At 58.7% G+C, this 21,027-nt stretch overlaps 1 protein-coding gene across 1 annotated transcript in view; it reads left to right on the top strand.

Annotated features, from left to right (window-relative positions):
* The first annotated feature begins 696 nt into the window (after window positions 1–696).
* Window positions 697–21,027, top strand: part of CACNG4 (calcium voltage-gated channel auxiliary subunit gamma 4) — a 51,622-nt gene continuing 31,291 nt past the window's right edge. Inside the window, exon 1 of the mRNA XM_084863772.1 lies at window positions 697–1,163. Within this exon, the coding sequence (XP_084719898.1) occupies window positions 944–1,163 (220 nt within the window). The 5' untranslated portion in view covers window positions 697–943. The remainder of the gene's footprint in view (window positions 1,164–21,027) is intronic.

The following is a 21,027-nucleotide window of genomic DNA, read 5'->3' on the forward strand; positions in this document are numbered from 1 at the left end:
CAGCTGAAGGTACTGATCACACACACACACACACACACACACACACACACTCCTCTCAGTCCTCGCCAGGTGAAGGTACTGATCACACACACACACACACACACACACTCCTCTCAGTCCTTGCCAGGTGAAGGTACTGATCACACACACACACACACACACACACACTCCTCTCAGTCCTCGCCAGGTGAAGGTACTGATCACACACACACACACACACACACACACACTCCTCTACAGTCCTCGCCAGGTGAAGGTAATGATCACACACACACACACACACACACACACACACACACTCCTCTCAGTCCTCGCCAGGTGAAGGTAATGATCACACACACACACACACTCACACACTCCACCCGTCAGAGTCCCCGGGGCCGTCTAAGGGACGCCTGGGCGCCCCGGGGTGGAATCGGGGTTTGCGCCCCGCTCCCGGGGAGCTGGTGCGGCGGCCTGCTCGGCGCTAACAATGTGAATGGAGCGGGAGGCGGGGAGGGCGCGCGGGAGCGGGGCGGCGGGCGGGGCGAGCCCGGGCGGCGCAGGGGGGGCCGCGGCGCGGGGGGCGGCGCCGGGAGGAGCGGGCCCGGAGCGCGGCGGCGGCGGCGGCGGCGGCGGGAGGGCGCGGGGCGGAGGCCGGGCCGCGGGGAGGGAGGGCGGGAGGGAGGCGGGCGGAGAGGGAGGAGCCCCCGGACGCCGCAGCCGGCGGGTCGGGCGGTCCGCGCAGCCCTCGCCCCGCCGCCGCCGCGCTCGGAGTTGGAGCCCGCGCGGCGGAGCGCAGGCAGCGGGCGCGGGGTGGGAGCGCGGAGCGCAGCGGGCGCCGCCCCCCGGCCCTCGGCCCCCAGCCCGGCGCCCCCGGAGCGGCGCGCGGAGGCCGGCGGGCGGGCGGGCGCGGCGGGCCGGGCCGGCGGGCGGGCGGGCGGCGGACTATGAGGCGCCCACCATGGTGCGATGCGACCGCGGGCTGCAGATGCTGCTGACCACGGCCGGAGCCTTCGCCGCCTTCTCGCTCATGGCCATCGCCATCGGCACCGACTACTGGCTCTACTCCAGCGCGCACATCTGCAACGGCAGCAACCTGACCATGGACGACGGGCCCCCGCCCCGCCGCGCCCGCGGGGACCTCACCCACTCGGGGCTGTGGCGGGTGTGCTGCATCGAAGGTACGGCCGGCTCCGGCAGCCCCCCCCCCCCCATCCCCAACACACACACACACACACACACACACACGCACGCACGCACACACACGCCACCCTGTCCCCGGTCCGGGGCGCCGGCCGGGAAGGGGGTGGGCGCGGCACCGGCTGGCTCCGCGCGAGACACAAAGGAGCCGGAGCCAGCGGGCGGCTGGGGACCCTGCCCCCAACCCAAACACACCGACCCCACAAACTCTCCGCCGGCACACGCACACCCCCTCGCACACACACAATGAAACACCCCGAAACTCACGCGCGCGCGCGCAGCCGGACACCAAACCGGTCCCCAGGGCCCGCGCCGGCGCCCCCGGGGGCGGGGAGGCTCGCTGGGGGGGCGGGCGGAGGCTGGGGTGGGGGGAGCAGACACGGGAGGAGGGGAGGGCGGAGGGGAGGGGTTGCTTGGCAACCAGTGTCTCTGCGATTGCTATGGGAACTGGTCATCCCGGGGCGGGGCCGGCCGGGGGGTGGGGAGCGCCGGGACCGCTCCGATCCAGCTCCAGGCCCGGGGCCGAGGGCTGGGGGTGAGGACTGGGCTCCCAGCGGGTCTCGGGGAGCCCTGGTTGCCCGTGAACCTGACGCCGCCGCCGAGACCTGCTCCATCCCCTGTTCTTTCATGGGGCTGCTCGCCCGCTCCTGCCTGCTCGGTGGAAACGGAAAGGGAGCGACACCCAGTCTCCCCTGGCTGAGGCAGCGGGCCCTCCGAGGCGGTCCCGGGCCCGGAGGCTGCGGGAGGCCTCCTTGGAGAACCGGGGCGCGGAGGGGGGACCCGCGGGCCCGGGAGGGGCGTGGCCGCCCCCGGCCTAGGATGGAGAGGCGATGCGCCTGGATCTCCCTCCTCCCTCCGAGGCACGGGAGACCGAGTCGCGGTGTGAGGCTGGGATGCCTCTAGGGGCCGGGATGTGGGGCCCGGGACTGTGGGGACCGCTCCCTCCGGGGAGGGGGGACAGGGGAGCCCCGGCGCCGCCAATGGCCACGCGCGCCGGGCGGACTTGAGCGCCTCGCGGTGCCGGCCGCCGGCTGCGGAGCTGGTGCCAACAGGTGGCCGTGGAGGGCCCTCCGCCCCGCTCAGGTGGGGACCGTCTGCCTCTCGGGCTTGGCGTTCCCGCGGGAGGCGAGATGGGGGAAGAAGAGGCAGAGCATCTCTTTCCGAAACCTTCCGGTGGAGTTCCGTCGTTGTTTTCCTGTGGCCTCTCCCGCGTGTTCCCACCGCCCCCTCCGTGTTCCGGGGAGATTCTCCCGCACCCCTGGCCGCCCTGGCCGCGGTTAACGGTTCACAGCTCGGCGTGGCTGGGTCTCGGTGGAAGTTGGGGAGGAGCTCTGAAAAGATGGCCCGTTTCTGGCCGCGTTTGGAGTCCGATGTACAGAGGCTTTTGTCCGATGTACAGAGCTGAGTTGGCTCGGCGAGGTCCAGCTTGTCCCCTCTCTCCCCTCCCAGGCCAGGCCTGTTCTTATCTGGAGCCCTGCCCCCCTCCGACCCCCACGTCCACCCCCAGTCTCGGTGGCTCTGCCTTTTGTGGTCGGAAGCTTCCGTGCCTGCCAGGGTGCCGGTGCGTCAGGAGTTTGGGAAACACAGCTGCACAAAGGAGTGGGAGCCCACGAGCACCCCCTCCTCCTGCCTTTTGAAAAGCGTTACTTGGGGGGTGCGATGGCTCAGATCACAAACACCTACTCCCCTCCTGTGGGGGCCGTGCCCACGTGCCACGGCACCTGAGTGAGACACGGAGTGGGGGGGGCCCCGCGGGGCGCTGCCCACGTGGCACAGTCAGTCATGCCCCCGTCACCCCCCAGACGCACCCGTGAACCCGGCTGTCCAGCTTCCTCAGAGGCTCACACGCCTCCTTTATTCATCCCTCACCCTAATGAGGATGGACGTGTTCATCAGGAAGGCCCCAAGCGCTGGGCCGCCGGCGGAGGGAGGGTGGGGGACTGCCATTGGGGGGCCTTCACCTGCGTCTCTGCCAGCCCCCCGAGGCCAGGGCTTCCAGGGCCACGCCAGGCCACCTCCCAGGGCCAGAGCATCCCTGGACCAACCCAGGGCTGGAAGAGCTGGTTCAGAATTTCTTGTCGTGACTGGAATCATCATGACAGTCCCCCCACCTGTGTGGAAGCTGCCAGCTTATCTCATCACAGCACATCACAGAGCCCAACAGGGAAATCTCACATCGACGACGCCACCGCCTGCCAGCCAGTGTCTGGGCTGAGCGACAGGCAGCACATTAACCCCAGGCCACTCCCTGGGAGCATGGGGGGGGGGGGGGCGCGCCCTCGGGCACCTCAGTGTCGGTTTTTGTGTGTCAGATGCATTATTTCCACCTGTTCTCTAACAAAGTGCCCCAAAGCACTACATGGTAGAAGGAAGAGAGAGAGAGAGAGAGAGAGAGAGAGAGAGAGAGAGAGAGAGAGAGAGAGGGAGAGAGATCAAACCTCTGAGCGGAAGCTGAGGAACACTGCAGCAGGCCGCTAACAAAGCGCCGGTTGTGATGGGGAACTCTAAGGGTTCCGTTTCCCGGTGGTTCCCCATCAATGAAGTGGCCCGGCCAGGAGAGCCCAGCTCTCAGTGTGCGAACAGCAGCCATGCAGTTTGGTGGGGCGGCCTGCAGGAGGGCCCTGGGTGCTGCCCTGGTCCCCAAATACCCCCCAGGCTTTTTCTGACACTCCCCCCCGCCCCCCCCAAAAAAAACCCCTGGTCTTCCCCTCTGCCCTTCTATTGGACAAGAGTCACAGACCCCAGTGCCCAGAGCCTGTGCAGGTTACCTCTCGGCATGATCACGGTGGCCCCGAGAGGGCGCTGTCTTCACCCACCCGCAGAGGGGAAGCAGCCTCAGAGAGGGAAAGGCACTTGAAGTCCCCGGGGCCCCCAGGAAGGAGGCTGCGGGCCAGATTTGGCTCACTGGAGGGCTCTTCCCACCACGTCATCCCGCCCCTTCCCGACAGCCTCTGGGATGCCGTTACATTGCAGCACGTAGAACCAGGTACCTGACTGTGCGGGAAGGAAGGCATTTAGAAGTGAGAAGGTACAAGTGATACACAAATATTGCATAATGCATTTTCTACACACACACACACACCCCAATGCAAGCCTGCAACCTGGGCATGTGCCCTGACGGGCTTCTGGGAACTGAACCGTGACCTCCTAGTTCATAAGTCAATCCCCCCCCCCCCCCCCCCCGTCTCTTTCTCCCCCACCCCCACCCCCTCCACCATGTTCTGGACTAGCTTGTCCTAACCATAACCGGCCCTCTGCGCCTTCCCTCCCCAGGACCCCTATTTATTCTTTCTTTGTATCTTTGGTGACACTCAGCCTTCTTGGGACATCGGGAAAGAAGAGTAATAAATCTTTGCAGACTTTTCAATCACAGGAGTCGCCAGCCAACATTCGTCCAACCTCTCATGCATTTGGAATTAGGCAAGCTGCAGATAGAATGTCAACTAGCATTTCGGAGCCGTTGCTGTGTGTGTGTGGGGACAGGAGACTTGGGAGAACAAGGAGAGGGACCAGGAGACCCGGGGCCCAGGCGACAGACAGCAGCTCCTGTCAGCATGTCAACGCCAGCATGCCCACGTGGGGTCCGCTCCGGAGCGGCCACGGGGGACCCAGGCCCTGGGCGGCCACCAGGAGAGCCCTGGCCCCTGAGTAAACCGTCCTGGCCAAGGACAGCCTCGCAGCGCCCTGCCCCTCCTCTGTCAGAGCCTTAACATGGCAGCCTTGGTGCCAGGGGTGGGCCCTGTGCCCGCGGTGCCAGCTCCGCTCTGGACATAGCCTGGGAAGGTGTGGAAAGATTGTGGACCCTGAGAGTGACAGGGTCCTTTGCCCCAGTCATGCTCAGCATGACCTGCGCAGCATCTCCCCACACTCTGTTCACACCACGGCACACCGCGGGAAAGAGAAGGTTAATCCTGTCCCCCAGGGCTGGGGAGGGAGAAGACAGACATCCATGACGGCCCAGGGCTCCAGCCCCTCTTCCCAGTCCTCCGGGGTGCTCCCAGGTGGAGGCAAGCCCCCCACGATGGTGTGATGTGGGGAGCATGGCTTAAGGCAGAGCTTCCCAGCTGAAAATCAGCTGGGAAGCTCTGCCTTAAGCCATGCTCCCCACATCACACCACTCAGAAGGTTTAGATCCAAACCACATCCTTCCTCCACCTGCCCCAGGCCAGGCACTGGGCCGAGAACCATCCCTGTGTGTGTTTGCTTTCATTTTCTCTTGCAATAGCACTCGGCAGCCTGTCCGTCAGGCCCCGGGGCTTGACAGCAGCCGGCACCGGGAAGGCACAGGCCCCCTTCCCGCCAGCCCAGCCTGTGTCACCCGCCTCGGGTCCTGCTTTGCCCTCCGGTGTCAGTGCTCACAGCCGTCAGGCATTGAAGACCTCGTGCGGGGACGTACATTAGTTGGTGTAATTGTCAACAGCCCTCGGAGGTAGATGTTAATTATCTGCCTTTTCCAGGTGTAGACACTGGGCTCAGGGCGGCCACAGCTGCTGAGAACAGGACGCCTTCTGTTGTCCCGGTCTCCGCTGCGCATGGGCAGTCAGGCCAGGCTTCCACCGGCCAAGGGGGGGCGGGGGGTGCCCTTTTTTCTGCTTTCTTTTTTCTTTCTCAAATCACCCAGATTTGGGAAGGGTGTTATAATAGTCAGCTTGGGCTGCCATAGCAAAATAGGATAGATTCAGTGGCTTAAACAGCAGGCATTTTTTTTTTGAAAGATATTTTTATTGATTTCAGAAAGGCAGGAAGAGGGAGAGAGAGATAGAAACATCATTGATGGTAGAGAATCATTGAATTGGCTGCCTCCTGCACACCCCACACTGGGGTGCGAGCCTGCAACCGGGGTCATGTGCCCTGACTGACGGGCTTCGGGGAACTGAACCGTGACCTCCTGGTTCATAGGTCGATGCTCAACCCCTGAGCCGTGCCATTATTGCTCACAGTTCTGTAAGGATGGAAGTCCAAGGTCAAGGTGCCAGCCACTTGGGTTCCTGGTGAGGGCTCTCTTCCCGGCTTGCAGATTGCCACCTTCTCGCTGTGTTCACGTGGTCTCTTCGTAGAAGGGCGCTAAGTCCATCCTGAGGGCCCCGCCCTCCTGAGCGAATCCCCACTGAGTCACCCCACCTGCAAGCACTGCTGGGATTAGCGTGTCCACCTGTGGATTGTCCCTGCTGTGTCGCTGGTGCTCCTCTCCAGTCATCCGGGGAGGGGCCCTGGCAGTCCCATCTCGTGTCTACCTTCCCTCGTGCCCTGCCCCGTCTCTTCACCTTCTTCTGTTCTTCACTCTCTCCTCCTATCTCGTAATAAAATACTCGCTCCCTTTACCTGGAGCCTCAGGACTTAGGAGAAGCTGGGCATCATGGTGGGCCCCGGCCTGGGATCTGACTTAATGGCCCCACCGCAGAGCATGTCTACGGCTTCAGGAAGTTTCCACGGGAAACTGGCGGTTCTTTAAGAGAAGCGTCCTGGGCGCGCCTCCTCAGAAGGCCACGATCCTGGGTGTTCCAGGACATAGTCGTGGACGTTCAGAGCACTAGGGGCCTCGGGTCATCAGATCCAGGGTTCAAAGGTGAGGGGGGCAGGGAAGAGGACAGCCCATGCGGGGCTGTGGGAGAGAGCCTGGTGGGCCTCCCTTTCCTCCTCTGGGGTCTGGGTAACCTGGAACTTTCCTCCTACCTTGGACTTCCTGACGCCTCAGCCCCAGAGAGTGCCCCCCGCCACAGTGTCCCGGTGGAACCAGGCTCACGGTGCCTGCTGCAGGCCCATAGGATCGGAGCGGCTTCTCCAACCGGAAGAGCCTTTGAGGTTACTTAGTTCAACGGCTCCCAGCCTTTTTTCTGCCAGGCATGCGTCTGTTCATTCATTCACACATGCATGCGTGCGGCCATTCATTCATTCACTCACTCACTCACTCATCCAGCCCATGCTCACTGAGCACGTGCTGTGTCGGACCTGGCAGGCTCTGAGTCACGGTGGTGGATGGGACAGAGCCACAGCGCCGGTCCCTGCTCCCCTGGAGCTGGCATTCTAATGAGGCAGCTGGCACTTCCAGGTACTGATGAGTGCTGTGATGAAAACCGCGGGGACTGCGCTGACGGAGGCTGGGAGGGCTGCTGTCAGTGGAGGGGACAGGCAGGAGCTGTCAGAGGAGGGCTGGCGAAGGCCTGCCAGGAAGGAAAGCCAGGGCCCCCGGAGGAAAGAAGCTGATGGGGATGGAGGAGAGTGACGGGGAGGGCGGGCAAGGCTCCTCGGCTGCCTGGGGGCGGGGCAGAGGTTTGGAAGGCAGAGGCAAGAGCTGGCTTTATGTGGGATCCCGTAAAAAGCTTAGGGGGGCTTTAGGGCAGGGGCATAAAGGGAGTCTGATTTATGCTTTCAGAATGTTGTATGGCTGCATGTGGAGAAGCTTCTGGAAAGCAAGGGAGGCCACCAGGACATGAGTCTGGACATGGTTGCAAGGGACTAGAATGGGGTCCCAGGGCCAAGAGGCGGCAGCAGCGATGGAGAGGAAGAGGGAAGGGCGGGAGGGGGGGTGACGAATCAAGGGTGACTGCCTGGACTTGGGGCTACGGCGGCTGGTGGGTTAGAGGTGTCAGTGTTGGGAAGATGGAGGAGCAGGGTTGGGAAAGGCAATCAAGAGGGTACCCATGAGGGACCCAGATTTTGACACTACTCCCCGACACCCCCACAGCCAAGTGGTGTTGGAAAGTACCGCACAGCCTGACTCTGGAGAATCACCTGCCCCTCAGGGCAGGGCAGGTGTCCCCTCGGTCCTGGCCACGCCTGGGCAGAGCATCGGTTGTGTGGGGCTGTCCGTGTGTGTGGGAGGTGGAGCGGCACCTCTGGCTTCTCTCCCCAGCAGCCAGTAGCATCTTCCTTCTGCCCAGCAAGTTGAGGCCACCAGAAATATCTCCAGACTTTGTTAAACGTCCCCTGGGGTGGGGGAGTGTACTTGCGGCCCCCCCCACCCCCCGTGGGGAACCACTGCTCTGAGGAAAGCGTCATTCAGGTGGGGCAGGGGCTGGCCCGGTTGCTGGGAGCTGGCAGGAATGCCACTTGTTTCTCTCTCCTAGAAAACACATGGAATGCACGTTGGGGGAGCATCTATCCTAAGGGGGTGACCCAGCTTTAGGTGGCAGGAGACATAGATGGTGCCCGTTCTATTCCTTTTTTTTCTTCTTTTTTTTAGTAAGGTATTATATGTGTACATATCTTACCATTGCCCCTCCCACTCCCATACATGCCCTCCCCCCCAGTGTTTTGCGTTCATTGGTTATGCATATATGCATGCATACAAGTCCTTCAGTTGATCTCTTATCTCCCCCACCTCTCCCTAACCTTCCCGCTGTAATGTGACAGTCTGTTTGATGTTTTACTGCCTCTGTATCTATCTTTTTGTTCATTGGTTTATAATGTTCTTTATTATCCACAAATGAGTGAGATCATGTGGTGTTTTTCTTTCATTGACTGGCTTGTTTCACTCAGCACAATGCTCTCTAGTTCCCTCCAGGTTGCTGCAACTGGTAAGAATTCCTTCTTTTTTATGGCAGCATAGTATTCCATTGTGTAGATGTACCATAGTTTTCTGATCCAGTCATCTGCTGACGGGCACCTAGGCTGTTTCCAAATCTTAACTATTGTAAATTGTGCTGCTATGAACATAGGGGTGTGTGTATCCTTTCTGATTGGTGTTTCTAGTTTCTTGGGATATATTCCTAGGGGTGGGATTATTGGGTCAAATGGGAGTTCCATTTTTAGTTTTTGAGGAAACTCCATACTGTTCTCCACAGTGGCTGCACCAGTCTGCATTCCCACCAGCAGTGCACGAGGGTTCCTTCTTCTCCGCATCCTCATCAACACTTGTCGTTTGTTTATTCCTTTCTTAAGAGTAATGAATTCTGCTGGCGGTTGCCTGAGGGGAGGGGAGCTGGATGAAAAGGGTGAAGGGATTGGAAAGTACAAGTTGTCAGTTACAAAACAGTCATGGAGCTGTAAAGTACAACATCTATATTAATAATCTATACTAATAAAAGGGTAATATGCTAATTAGACCGGGAGACCTCTGGATATCCTTCTGGACAAAGCTGTGGTGGTGGGACTGAGGCAGAAGTGTTAGGGACGATCAGGCCAGCAGGGAAGGGCAGTTGGAAGTGAATAGGCCAGTGTGTGTGGGGGGGAAAGTGGGGGGAAAACAGGCTGGCGGGGTGGGCAGCTGGGGGCAAGCAGGCTGGCGGCGAAGGCATTTGGGGGCAATCAGGCCGGCAGGCAGAGTGGTTAGAGACAATCAGGCAGGCAGGCAGGCAGGCAGATGAGCAGTTAGGAGCCAGCAGTCCCAGATTGCAAGAAAGATGTCCTACTGCCGGTTCAGGCCTAAACCGGCAGTCAGATATCCCCTGAGGGGTCCCAGATTGGAGAGGATGCAGGCTGAGCTGCGGGACCCTCTCCGCAATGCTCACATTTTGTGCCCCAGGTCACTAGTAGGAAATATAGTCAATATTATTATAACTGCTATGTGTGATGCCAGATGGCTTCTTAACATATCAGGGGGTCACTTTATAAAGTATATAGGTTTGTCTAAACACGGTGCTGTTCACCTGAAAGTAATATAAAATAATATTGAATGTCAACTATAATTGGAAAAATTATTTTTAAATTAAAAAAAAAAAAAAAAGAAGAAGAATGAGTTGCAGGTTGCAGGTGACCCAGCTCCCCCTGCCTGTGACAGCCCAGCATGCGTCCACACAGGGGAGGCAAATTAATGATGCGGCCCAATCCTCACGCTCTGCAAGCAAATGGGGCTACAGACCAGAGAGGCAGAGAGACGTACCCAAGGTCACACAGGTAACGGAGCCAGAAGCAGAAGTGGGTGTAGGGGCTGCCTGGATAGGACTCTGTCTGCACAGCCTCCCCTCGGGCCGGCACCTGGGGGGAGGCTGGGCGAGAAGCAGCCGCCATAGCGCCGGGTGAGAAGCAAGAAATGCAGAGAGGCAAGGACCTCACTGTGCCGCGGGCCTCCCTGTGCCGCGGTCGCCCCTCCACCACAGCTCCCCTGCACACACTCCGAGCAGCGCTGTCCTCCGCAAGGGCGCTCTCCCAGGGGTGTGCACGTGCAGGTCTGGCACCCGGGGACCAGCTCCGGAAAGAGAGCACACCAGGTCTGCCCCCAGGGGCGGGCCAGGCAGGACCTGCCGGACCCCCCGGAGCCCGCCTCCTGGGAAGCGCCACACAGACCATCTTTTCTGAGCTGTAAGTCAGGACCCGGTACCAGACCAAGGGCCTTTTTCCCTAACGTATCCGTTTCTTTGTATGAAAAAACTTTCCCAAGCTGTGCAGGGTGCGTCACGTGGCTTTCCTCTGTCTGTTCTTTTTGTCTCCAACCAAAAAAGGAAAGAAGGAAGGAAGGAAGGAAGGAAGGAAGGAAGGAAGGAAGGAAGGAAGGAAGGAAGGAAGGAAGGAAATAGGTGAGGGACTGGGACGGAAGTTAAAATTAGGCAGATAAGAAGGTTGAGCCCTGTGAGTGCACGGAAGCCTGGCTCCATTGCCAGCAGCGGGCCACCGATGTGTCTCTGGGCCTCCCGGGGGCGGGACAGAGAGAACACGGCCACGTGTCAGAGCTGCAGTGCGCGTGGTAAAAGAAAACCGGCTCTTTCGGACACAGAAGCCCGGGAGAAATGTATTTGGGACTCGTTGGACACCAGACAGCCTCCGATCACATGGATGGACTTTATGGAAAGGCAGCAAGGGGCAGAGGGAAGAGGCCACGTTTGGGGGAGAGAAGGTCCCAGGGTTGCCAGGTAGCTGTGTGGCTCTGAGCAGGTTACCTAACCTCTCTGAGCTGTTGCTCACGTGTCTGGAAAATGGGATGACAAGGCTCTAAATGTGGAAGTACCCGGCACACCCCTACAGCTAGGTGCCCTGGCCTCCCTCTCCCACCGGGCTCCTGGGTGTGGGCCGGCGCCAGACGAGGAACTTAGCGGCCCTCCTGCAGCGCCCGGGGGCTGTGAGGAGGCCCGGAAGGTCCCCTGTCGCCGGGAGGCCATGGGGCAGGGGCTAGATGGCTTGCTCCTTTGTGTTTCCAGGGCTCCTGGGTGTGTCTGCTGGGTCAGGGCGGGGCTGGGGTCCAGAGGACACTCCCCCTACCCCAGTGAAGTTCCAGGGTCTTTGCAAAGACCCAGGCTGTCTGCTGGGTGGAGGACGGCAGGGTGTGTGACTTCACGCTTAGCCACGCCTGGTCTTGGCTTTGGGGCCGCCGCCTCGGCCCCTCCCGCTGCCAGAGCCAGGAAGGGGCCAGAGGCCCCAGTGTCCGGGTCCTGGAGCCAGAGCTGTGCTTGGGTCTGAAGAGTCCTCTGCTTGCTTTGGCTCTCCCTTCCCCCCCCTCCCCCGCAACATCAGGACCTCTCCCTCCTGCCCACATCCACACACACACACACACACACACACACACACACACACCCCGTCCTCCATAAAGTCAACCCCAGCTCCTCCCTCGGGCTCCTGAGCGCTGGTCCTCCGGCCACAGGGGGCTGCACAGGGCTGGATTTGTAAGGGCTTTGGATTTCAACGGGGGGTGGGGTGTGGGGGCTGCTCTTGCCCCTCCCCCAGTTATTCTCCCCTCCCCCACCTGACGCTTCTGTGCCTCCTGCCTTGCCAAGCCCATCGGAGCTCGGCAAGTGCTGTGTGTGGCTCTCCCCTCCCCGCCATGGCCCCTCTGAGTGTGGAAAGGCCCAGGGGAGCGTCTTGACCCCAGCCCAGCTCCAGAGCCTGGGAGAGAACCACGTCACTAACAACGCTTAGACTCCCCGGCTAGCGTGCCATCAGCCTCTCTGTCACCCGCTCTCCCTGGGGAGGCAGGCGGGGGCTGGGGGCTGTCCCAGCTCCTCTCCCTCCCAGCCCCCACTCATCGACCAGGAAGCCCCAGACACCAGCGCTAAAGGCACACAGACCCGGGGTTGAGTCCAGACTCTGCCACTTGTCAGCTGTGTGTCTTCAGACAAATGACCTACCCTCTCTGAACTCCAGTTACTCTCCTTGTAAAACCGAAGCATCATCGAGTCAACCCCTGGGGTTGCTGTAAAGGTCCTAGGGAAAAACAAAACAAAAACAAAAACAAAAAAACACAAATAACCCTCGTGGTGCCTGCCCGGCACCTTACTCTCAGGTGTTACCTTCTCCCCATTTCCATGTTTCCTGAAACTTGGAAGTTTTCCCGAAGAATTCAGTGGCCCAGCCTTGGCAGCCGAGCTGAGTGAGGCCCGGGCCAGCTCCTTGGTGCCCGGGGCCTGGGAGTGGGGAAGCTGTGCCTCCGGGGATGGCGGCTCCCGGGGAGCATGGTACTGTGTCCTCACCCCTCTGAGGCCGCCCCGCTCCCTGTGGCGTCCGTGCACCCTAAAACCAGGACCTGAGGGCTGTCCATTCAGGGCCCAGCTCAGAGGCAGCGCCTGGGGTGGTGATGGCGCCCCCCCCAGGACACGTGTCCCCCCATCCCCTTCCCTGGCGGGCTCTGAGGCCGCCGCAGTGGGCTCGGGGACACGGGCTGTGATAAAGGAGGTCGAGGGGCCGGGGTGGGAGTCGGGAGACGGAGGCCTGGTCCTGATTCTGCCACTCACCATCTGGACGATCATCTGTTTACCCCTGAACTGCTGAGAGCCTCTGTGTGCCGGGCTCTCCGGTTGGCAAACAATACCTGTCCGTCCCCCCCATCCGCCTCTCATCCCTCCCTCCCTCCTCCATCTCTCTCTCTCCTCCTTTTATCCCTGTGTCCTCCGCCCCGGCCCCCGCCCCCGCCCCCGCCCGCGGTGTGAAAACCCAGTGAGAGGATTCTCGGGAAAGAGCCGTGAAAAGCACGGTGGCTCCCACAGAGGCCCGCAGAGGGGCCAGGACCAGAGCCTCCTTTTCTTGGAAGCACGGCTGGCTCGGTCTCTCTCCACCCTGACACCGCACGCCGGCGGCAGCCTCAGATGGCCCTGCGCTCTCGTCTGGCCTCCACCCTCATCCGCATCCGGCCTTTCAGTCCTAGCCGGGAGGCGCTCATACAAACGTGAGTCAGATCGTGTCCTCCCCCGCTCAGCACCCTTCCGTAGGGCCAGTCCCACCTGGGATCGCGTCAGGCTCGTCCCCTGGTCTGCGAGACCCCGCCCCTCCCTGACCTCTCCCACCGGGAGTCCCTGTCCAGGAGAGGGCCAGGGGAGGTGATGCCTGAGCCAGGTCCGTGTGCTGGTCGGTAGGACAGGTGCTGGGGGGTAGGGTGGTCGGGGAGATCGGCACTTGACTCCTGCTGGTTCCTGTATTATCTCTGTGGCCTTGGGCAAAGTCCTTAGCTCCTCTGAGCCTCAGTTTCCTCATCTGTAAAATGGGTATAATGATAGACACCCGCAGGTCTCACGTCTCATTTTCCCCCAGAGCCGGGGGCTGCCCAGAGAGCAGTGTTCCTCATACCTCTGTCGTGATTGAGCATGCATGGGCACCTGCTGGGCACTGTTGGGGAAAGAGGGCCCTTGGGCACCTTACTCTCTGGGCGCCACAGAGGGAAGATGGGCAGCAGAGTGCAGCCCGGGATGTAGGGAGCATCGGAGCAGGCCTGGACGGCAGGGCCTCCTCCTGGGGCCTCAGGAGGTTACATGGGAAATACACGGCGGCTGTGTGAGCAGCGTCTTGGAGAGGACGTGGTGGCAGAGGGTCCAGATCCCCCCGGAGTGACTCGGGGTTTGCATCCGGCCTCTCCCTCCCACTAGCCGTGGCCCCTCGGCCAGTCCTTGCCTCTCCTTCCAGCCTCAGTGGCTTTCTCTGCAAAATGGGGATGTTACCCTGCTTCCCCGAAAATAAGACAGTGTCTGATATTAATTTTTTGCTCCCAAAGATGCGCTAGGTCTTATTTTCAGGGGATGTCTTATCTTTCCATGAAGAAGAATGCGGTACACATTTATTGTTAAATGAAAACAAAGGAAATTTATTACCTGTATACGGTACGGTAGTACGGTAGTTGTCAACACAAACCAGACAAACTGTGAATCCTACAGTATCAAGAATTTACTCATTTATTCAATGACAGTCATGTCATCATCTTCTGGAACATCATCCTAACAATCCAATTCCTGAATTTCCTGGTGAATTTCTGGTGACTCCATTTCTTTCAGAATCAGAGGACCAAATCTCTCATGTTTAGCCTGGGGGTGGGGGGGAGCCCTTATTTTCGGGGGGATGCCTTATATTTCACTCAGAAGGAAACCTGTAAGTAGGTCTTATTTTCGGAGGATGTCTTATTTTCGGGGAAACGCGGTAGCAGCACCTGGGCCGACTTGCCTGCAGGAGCTGAGATGAGAGGGGTGTGTGCTTAGCTTGGGGCTGGAGTCGGTGAGCTGTTCTCATTTGCTGACAAGAACGCCCTGCACGCGGGGCCACGGGAGGGGCAGGGGGTCCCAGCGTGAGGGAGGGTCTGGAGGAAGGGAGCCCTTCGCCAGCCCCCAGCCCCAGCCCCCACCACAGCGGAGAGGAGAGGCGGGTCCCCAGACGCCCGAGGACATTCCGGGACATCCAGGCTCCCTTCCAGGGGCCGGCCGTCTGGCCAAGGCCGAGTCACCGGCTCCTCTCGGCCCCGCGGCCGGAGGGGGGGGGCCGCCCCCCCCTCGCTTCCTGCTCCCGCTCTGAAAAGCCGATAACAAGCCCGCATTGACGGCCGGTTCCCCAGGGCGGGCGGGCTGTTCCCGGCGCATCGGAGCCCGCGCCCGCGCCGTTTCCTCGCCTCAGCAGTTTGGCATGTCATACAAAGGGGCTCTGATTTCCCCTGACGGCCGCTCCTCTCGCATGAAAAATAGCGTTCGTTGTCTTTCTCCCGGCGGATCCGTTCCGTTCCTGCATGGGCGGCGAGGCCAGATGCCCGGTGGGCGGAGAGTCCCCCTTTGGCCCGGCCCGTTAGGCCCGTCTCCCTTCCTCCACCGTGGTGGCCACCGATGGCCCGTGGCCACGGCCTTGGGGTCAGGCTTGCAGGGAGTTGCCCGCGGGCCCCTCGCCAGTCCCCCACCTGCACACTCATCTGACACTCTCCCCGCTCGGTGGCTGCTTTGATTTGTCCCAAAGGCCCTTGTTTTGTTTGCCGCCACACCCCTGCCCCTCCTGTCAATCACCACACCCACCTGGCCAACTAGGGGGCCGCTTCTGAGAGCATCCTTCGCAAACCGTATCCTTCCCATCCCCCAGCCTTGCCGCCCGCCCTCTCTCCCCTCTTTCTTTCTAATTATTTCTCCTCTGGGCCTTGGTTATCTGCCACACGTAAGTCACACAAGCCCCGTCCTTCCTGTTCCAGGCAGTCTTTTGAAAGTTCTTGACGCACCGACTAGATAAAAATGTATTATTTCAACGCAGCGGTTATTAGGAGGGTTATTAAACACGGGGAGAATTCTATTAAATAGCAAATTGAGTGCGTCAGAAGCCCACAGATGTGGAAGCTCCGAAAGGTCGCCCGGCACAGAATGGATGGGAGTGTGGCGGGGCTGCTCTGCGATGCTGGAGAGCGGCATTGGGAAGAAACTGGCCAAAAGGTTCCCATGCGGCCGTGGGAACTGTGCGTGATGTAGCTGCTCTCGCTCTCTCTTCTTCAGATTGTCTGTTATGCTGGGGAGGACGAGATACAAGCCTGGTGTTTAAATGTAAAAGGCCCCAAGGCCAGTCTGTCCTCAGCCAGGTGGATGAATGTACCGTGTTTCCCCGAAGATAAGACATCCTCCGAAAATAAGACCTAGCGCAACTTTGGGAGAAAAAATTAATATACCTAAGACACTGTCTTATTTTTCGGGGAAACGGTATATATCCATTTAGCAGTGATGGTGCTTCTTCTCTTTATCTTTTTTTTTTTTTTTAAGTATGTTTTTATTGATTTTCAAGAAAGAAGAAGGGAGAGAGAGAAATATCCATGAGAGCATCGATCGACTGCTTTCTGCACACCCCCTACTGGGGATCAAGCCCACAGCCCTGGCATGTGCTGTGACCGGAGTCTAACCATGACCTCTCCATGCATGGGAAGGCGCTCGGCCAACGGAGCACCCTGGCCAGGGATCTTCCCTTTATTCTTAAACTCATCCGGGAACACGCTCCCGGCACCATGCCCAGCCACCTTTTGTCAGAGCTTTATTGCCGGCCACCACCCTGACTGATCGCCACATTGATTCCTTCGCCAGCCATCCGCAGTCGAGTCTTTATTTCCCGTAAGCACAGTTTACACATTTTCATTCCTGGAAATCCATCTCGTATAATAAAAGTGCCCCCCACTGACCACAGGAGTAAGTATAAAGGAAAATAAGGCCTAGATATATGGCCTTGCCAGCTTTTATCACGTATGTAAAACCAAAGCACTTAACATAAAAGCTGTGCCAGGAAATGTCCCTTCGGGGGAATTTTTCTGCCGAAGCCAGACCGGCCCAGGTTTCTTAAAATATGAGCCCGACCAAGTATGAACAGAAGATGCTTGCTTTGTATTTTCCCTGGGAAAAAAATCTCCCCGTGGCTTGTTGAAGCATGCTTCGTTGCACCCCAAGACCTTCACGCGCTTTTAAGGAAAGGGTTCTTCCGTCTTGAAGTTTGTGCGCTGCCGATTCCATCTGTGTAAATTCTTTAGGGGGAAAAAAAAAATCTTTGCATGGTGGTACTGGAGGAAAGAAAATTTCCACCGTGCCTGGGCCACTCCCAGGACCCCTTGCTCCCTTGACCCTTCACATGCCAGTCAATGCCAAGGTCTTAGCACTTGCTCACGACCGCTGCTTCTGTTAGCGGCCGTCTGCGTGAGGACTAAAAAGTACAAGTCATTTCGTTTCCGGATATTAAGCCCTTAACAGATAATGTCACATGCAAATAGCTTTTGATCACTTGGTGAGGTTATATAAATGTGTCATCACCATGTTGTACACCTGAAACCAATTAAAAACCAATTTTAAAAAGAGATAAAAGCGCCGGGGGACGCATAGCGAGGCAGGCAGCGAGGTCCCGAGTCCAGCAGCCCTGAGCCGAGATGTCCGTGACCCCCGGGACCCGGAGAATGTGGGCGAGAAAGCGGTTCCTGGGTTCTCGCCGCGATTGCTGTGTCTCTGATGGCGGCGCCTGTTCCTTCTGTTCAGTCTTTCCTGGAGCCGGAAACAAAGCCCTCGGCTCCAGCCCTTGAAAGCCTTTCATTTTCTTGGAAGTGGTGTGTGTGTCACCTCCTCCTGTCTCCTCCTCGCCCGAGCGAGATCACAGAGGAAATGTACCGGGTTTGAGTGTGCGGGTGTTTTTTAAGCCTGGTCGCTTTCTAGTGTTTGATCAGCAGGCCTTGGTGGGGTGTCCTCTGGTGCAGAAAGCAGTCAGAGAGGTGCTGGGGCTCAGAGACCCCGAGGAGACCCTCCCACTCATCAGAGGTGGGTGATGAGAGAGAGAGAGAGAGAGAGAGAGAGAGAGAGAGAGAGAGAGAGAGAGAGAGACTCTCACCTGACTTTTGCAATGTGCCAGAAACCGCCCCCAGCACTCTAAGTGTTGATTTCGTTCATTCTCAGCCACCCTATGAGATCGGTTGGCGTGACTCCCGTTGTATGGATGAGGAAACGGAGGTGCAGAGGGGCTAAGTAACCAGTGGTGACGTCAGGATTCAAACCCAAGCAGTCTAGCTCCAGATTCCGTCCTCTTCACGAGCCACGGCTTCTGGAAAATGTCTAAGTGCAGGCACTTAAATGTAGTTCCTCTCATCCTCACAACGTGGCATGGTTACCCCGTGGGAGGTGGGGAGGCTGAGGTAGGCTTATTGGCCTGGGACACAGGCCAGCACTGCACCCAGGCCTCTGCCTGCTGCCCAGCAGGGAGGAGAAGCAGCCTCAGTTTCCCCGAGGAGAGGCTGTGGGGGCTCAGTGTCCTGTAACTATGACCCAGAGAACGCAGCGCTGGCGGCTGATGCTGGTCGGGGCGGGAGGTCAGATGTGGCGGGAGAGCCAGACCCAGGTGCGGCCCAGAGGTTGCCCGGCACGGGAGGTGGGCCCGGCAGGCCCGGCGGGCTTCTCGGAGGAGGTGGGCACAGCACAGTCGTGACCAGCACGGCGCCGGAAGCGGGGCCCGGGCCTGACCCATGCCGCCTGGAGAGGAAAGACTCGCTGTTGGACGGAGGGTGGCTCTGAAGATGGGGCGCCCTCAGCAGAGACGGTGGAAAGCGTTCTGCTCCAGACCGCTCCTTGAAGGCGGCACTCACCGCACTTCCAGCCCCCGGATCCTGCGTTCGGCAGGAACCCCACCTGCCGGCGTGCTTTCACACCCGGGTTCCGGGAGCTGGCATTCGCGGGGTGACTCCCAGCTCCCACAAGGCAGAGGGGGACCATCCCATTCAGACGCGGCAGAGCTCCTCCAGGGTCAGGGAAGGCAGTGGCTTCCCTCGAGGGGAGCTGCCTGGGAGGAGGGAGGAGACCATGAACGTGGGGTGCCCCGATCTGGGTGGCAGTCACATGGATGCAGATGTGCATTTAGCAAGTGCATTCTTAGAATGACTCATAGCATAGTATCCTCAATAACAATTTAAAACAAACACACAGCTGGAGTAACAAAGACACACACACACACCCCTCGCCAGGTGGCTTGCCACCAGGCCCCTCCTGCCCCATCAAGCCCCACCTGCTGCCTGTGTGTCCCCTCAGGTCTCGCCAGCCCAGCAAATACTCATTGGGAAAGTGTGTGCCTAGCCTGAGCCAGGTTCTGAGGACTCGGGGATTCTCTCTCATTCATTTGTTCATTCATTCATTCATGCATTCACTGACCTGCTAGAGGAGAAGACATTTCCACATCAGTGAGTCCCGCGGTTCAGAGCTGATTCAACTGACAAGACTTCTCATGTGTTCACGCCTGGAAGTCTGTCATCTCTCACGGCCTGGGTGGGCATCGGTGTGGTCTCCGGAGTCGTTCTAGACGGCAGGTCATCTGAGCCAGTTTAAAAAGATGAACACGAGTTCAGTAAGAAAATGGGGAGGAGGAGCGGGTTCCGGGCAGAATTACCTGCGTGTGTGCACCCAGGGGCTCCACGTCATCGAGCGCCTGCCACATCCCTCCCCTGAGGAGGCTCTGGGATGTGAAGAAATTCGGAGGAAGGTGTGCAGGGAGCAGGGCTAGAGGCAGGGAAACCAGCCTCAGAAAACAGAGGAAGAGTCCAGACCAGGGGTGATGAACCCCGAATCAGGACGATGGAATGGAATGGAGGAGGAGGGGGTGATTGTGCGATCCATCGTGGAGAGAGACTGGATGTGGGGAGGAGGGAGGAGAACCCCTCAGGGGTGACGGGGTGGGTGGTGTGAGCACCAGAGGACTTTGTGGGTGGACTGAGGGGTCCAGTGAGGCCCTTTCCAGTAGCTGGTCTGGTTGAACCAGACTGTACAAGGCTCTCATGTCTTCACTGATTTCTTTTCTTTCTTAATCTTTATTGTTGAAAGTATTATATATGTCCCCTTCTTTTCTCCATTGACCCCCTTTGGTCCACCTCTCCCCCACCCCAGGCCTTCACCACCTTACTGTCTGTATCCATGACACAGCTTGTGTTACGCACATATGCACACAAGTTCTGTGATTGATCTCTTCCCACCTACCCACCCCCACCTCCCCTCTGACACTCCACAGTCTGTCCCATGCTTCTCTGTCTCTGGATCTGTGTTGTTTAACAGTTTATTTTGTTCATTAGATTCCACATATGAGTGAGATCATGTGACCCTTGTCTTTCTCTGACTGGCTTATTTCACTTAGCATAATGGTCCCCAGGTCCCTCCATGCTCTCTCAAAGAGTTAGTTGTTTTTTTTTTAATTTTTTTTTTTTTTACTGCTGCAATTGTATTCCATGATGTAGATGTACCACAGCTTTTTAAATCTATTCATCTACTGATGGGCACTTGGGCTGTTTCCAGATCTTAGCTGTTGTGAATTGTGCTGCTACAGCATAGGGTTCATACATTCTTTCAGATTGGTGCTTCAGGTTTCTTAGGATATATTCCTACAAGTGGGATCCCTGGGTCAAATGGCATTCCATATTTACTTTTTGAGGAGACTCCGTACTATTTTCCATAGTGGCTGCCCCAGCCTGCATTCCCACCAGCAGTTACTAGGGTTCCCTTTTCTCCGCATCCTCTCCAGCACCTGTCATTTGTTGATTTGTTGGTAGCCATTCTGACAGGTGTGAGATGATACCTCATTGTCGTTTTAATTTGCATCTCTCCCATAATCAGTGACTCTGGGCATTTTTTCTTATCACTAATTTCTCCATTATTTATTCCCATTTCACAGGTGGGCAAAGTGAGGTACAGTGAGTTACAGTAAGTCTCCCAAGTGGCCGCACTGACACTGGGATTTGGACGCAGGCAGTCTGGCTCTGGATGCCGTGCTCCTGACCTCCACACCTCGAGCCAGCCCTAGGGAAGTCCCTCCCCCCTGGTCCCGGGGGAGCGCTGGGGCCTTGTCAGGCGCAGGAGAGGAGCCAGGCAGGCCGGTAGCCGTTTCCCAGCAGGACATGCGGTAGCTCTGCCCCCCAGGACCCTACAGGTGTGACCATCAGGGGAGAAACAGCTTCCCGACGGTGTCTCCTGGAAGGGCTGGGCGTGCCAGCTACATGGGCCTCCTCCACCTGCAGTGCTGAGAGATGCCCAGCTCCATACTGAGCCCTAGCCTGGAGGACAGAACCCAGTGATGAGACACGCAGATACGGGTGACCCTAGAAAACATCGTGCTAAGTGAAAAGCCAGGTGCAAAGGTTAGGGCTGCTGTCACCTCGTGTCACCCACTGGGTGGCTTAACACCAGACGTGATTGTCTCGTGGTGCTAGAGGCCAGGGGTCCAAGATCAAGGCATCTGCAGGGTGATGAGAGGGCCCCTGTC

Source organism: Pipistrellus hanaki (genome assembly GCF_964339955.1).
Source record: "Pipistrellus hanaki genome assembly, chromosome: 16".
NCBI classification, from domain to species: Eukaryota; Metazoa; Chordata; class Mammalia; order Chiroptera; family Vespertilionidae; genus Pipistrellus; species Pipistrellus hanaki.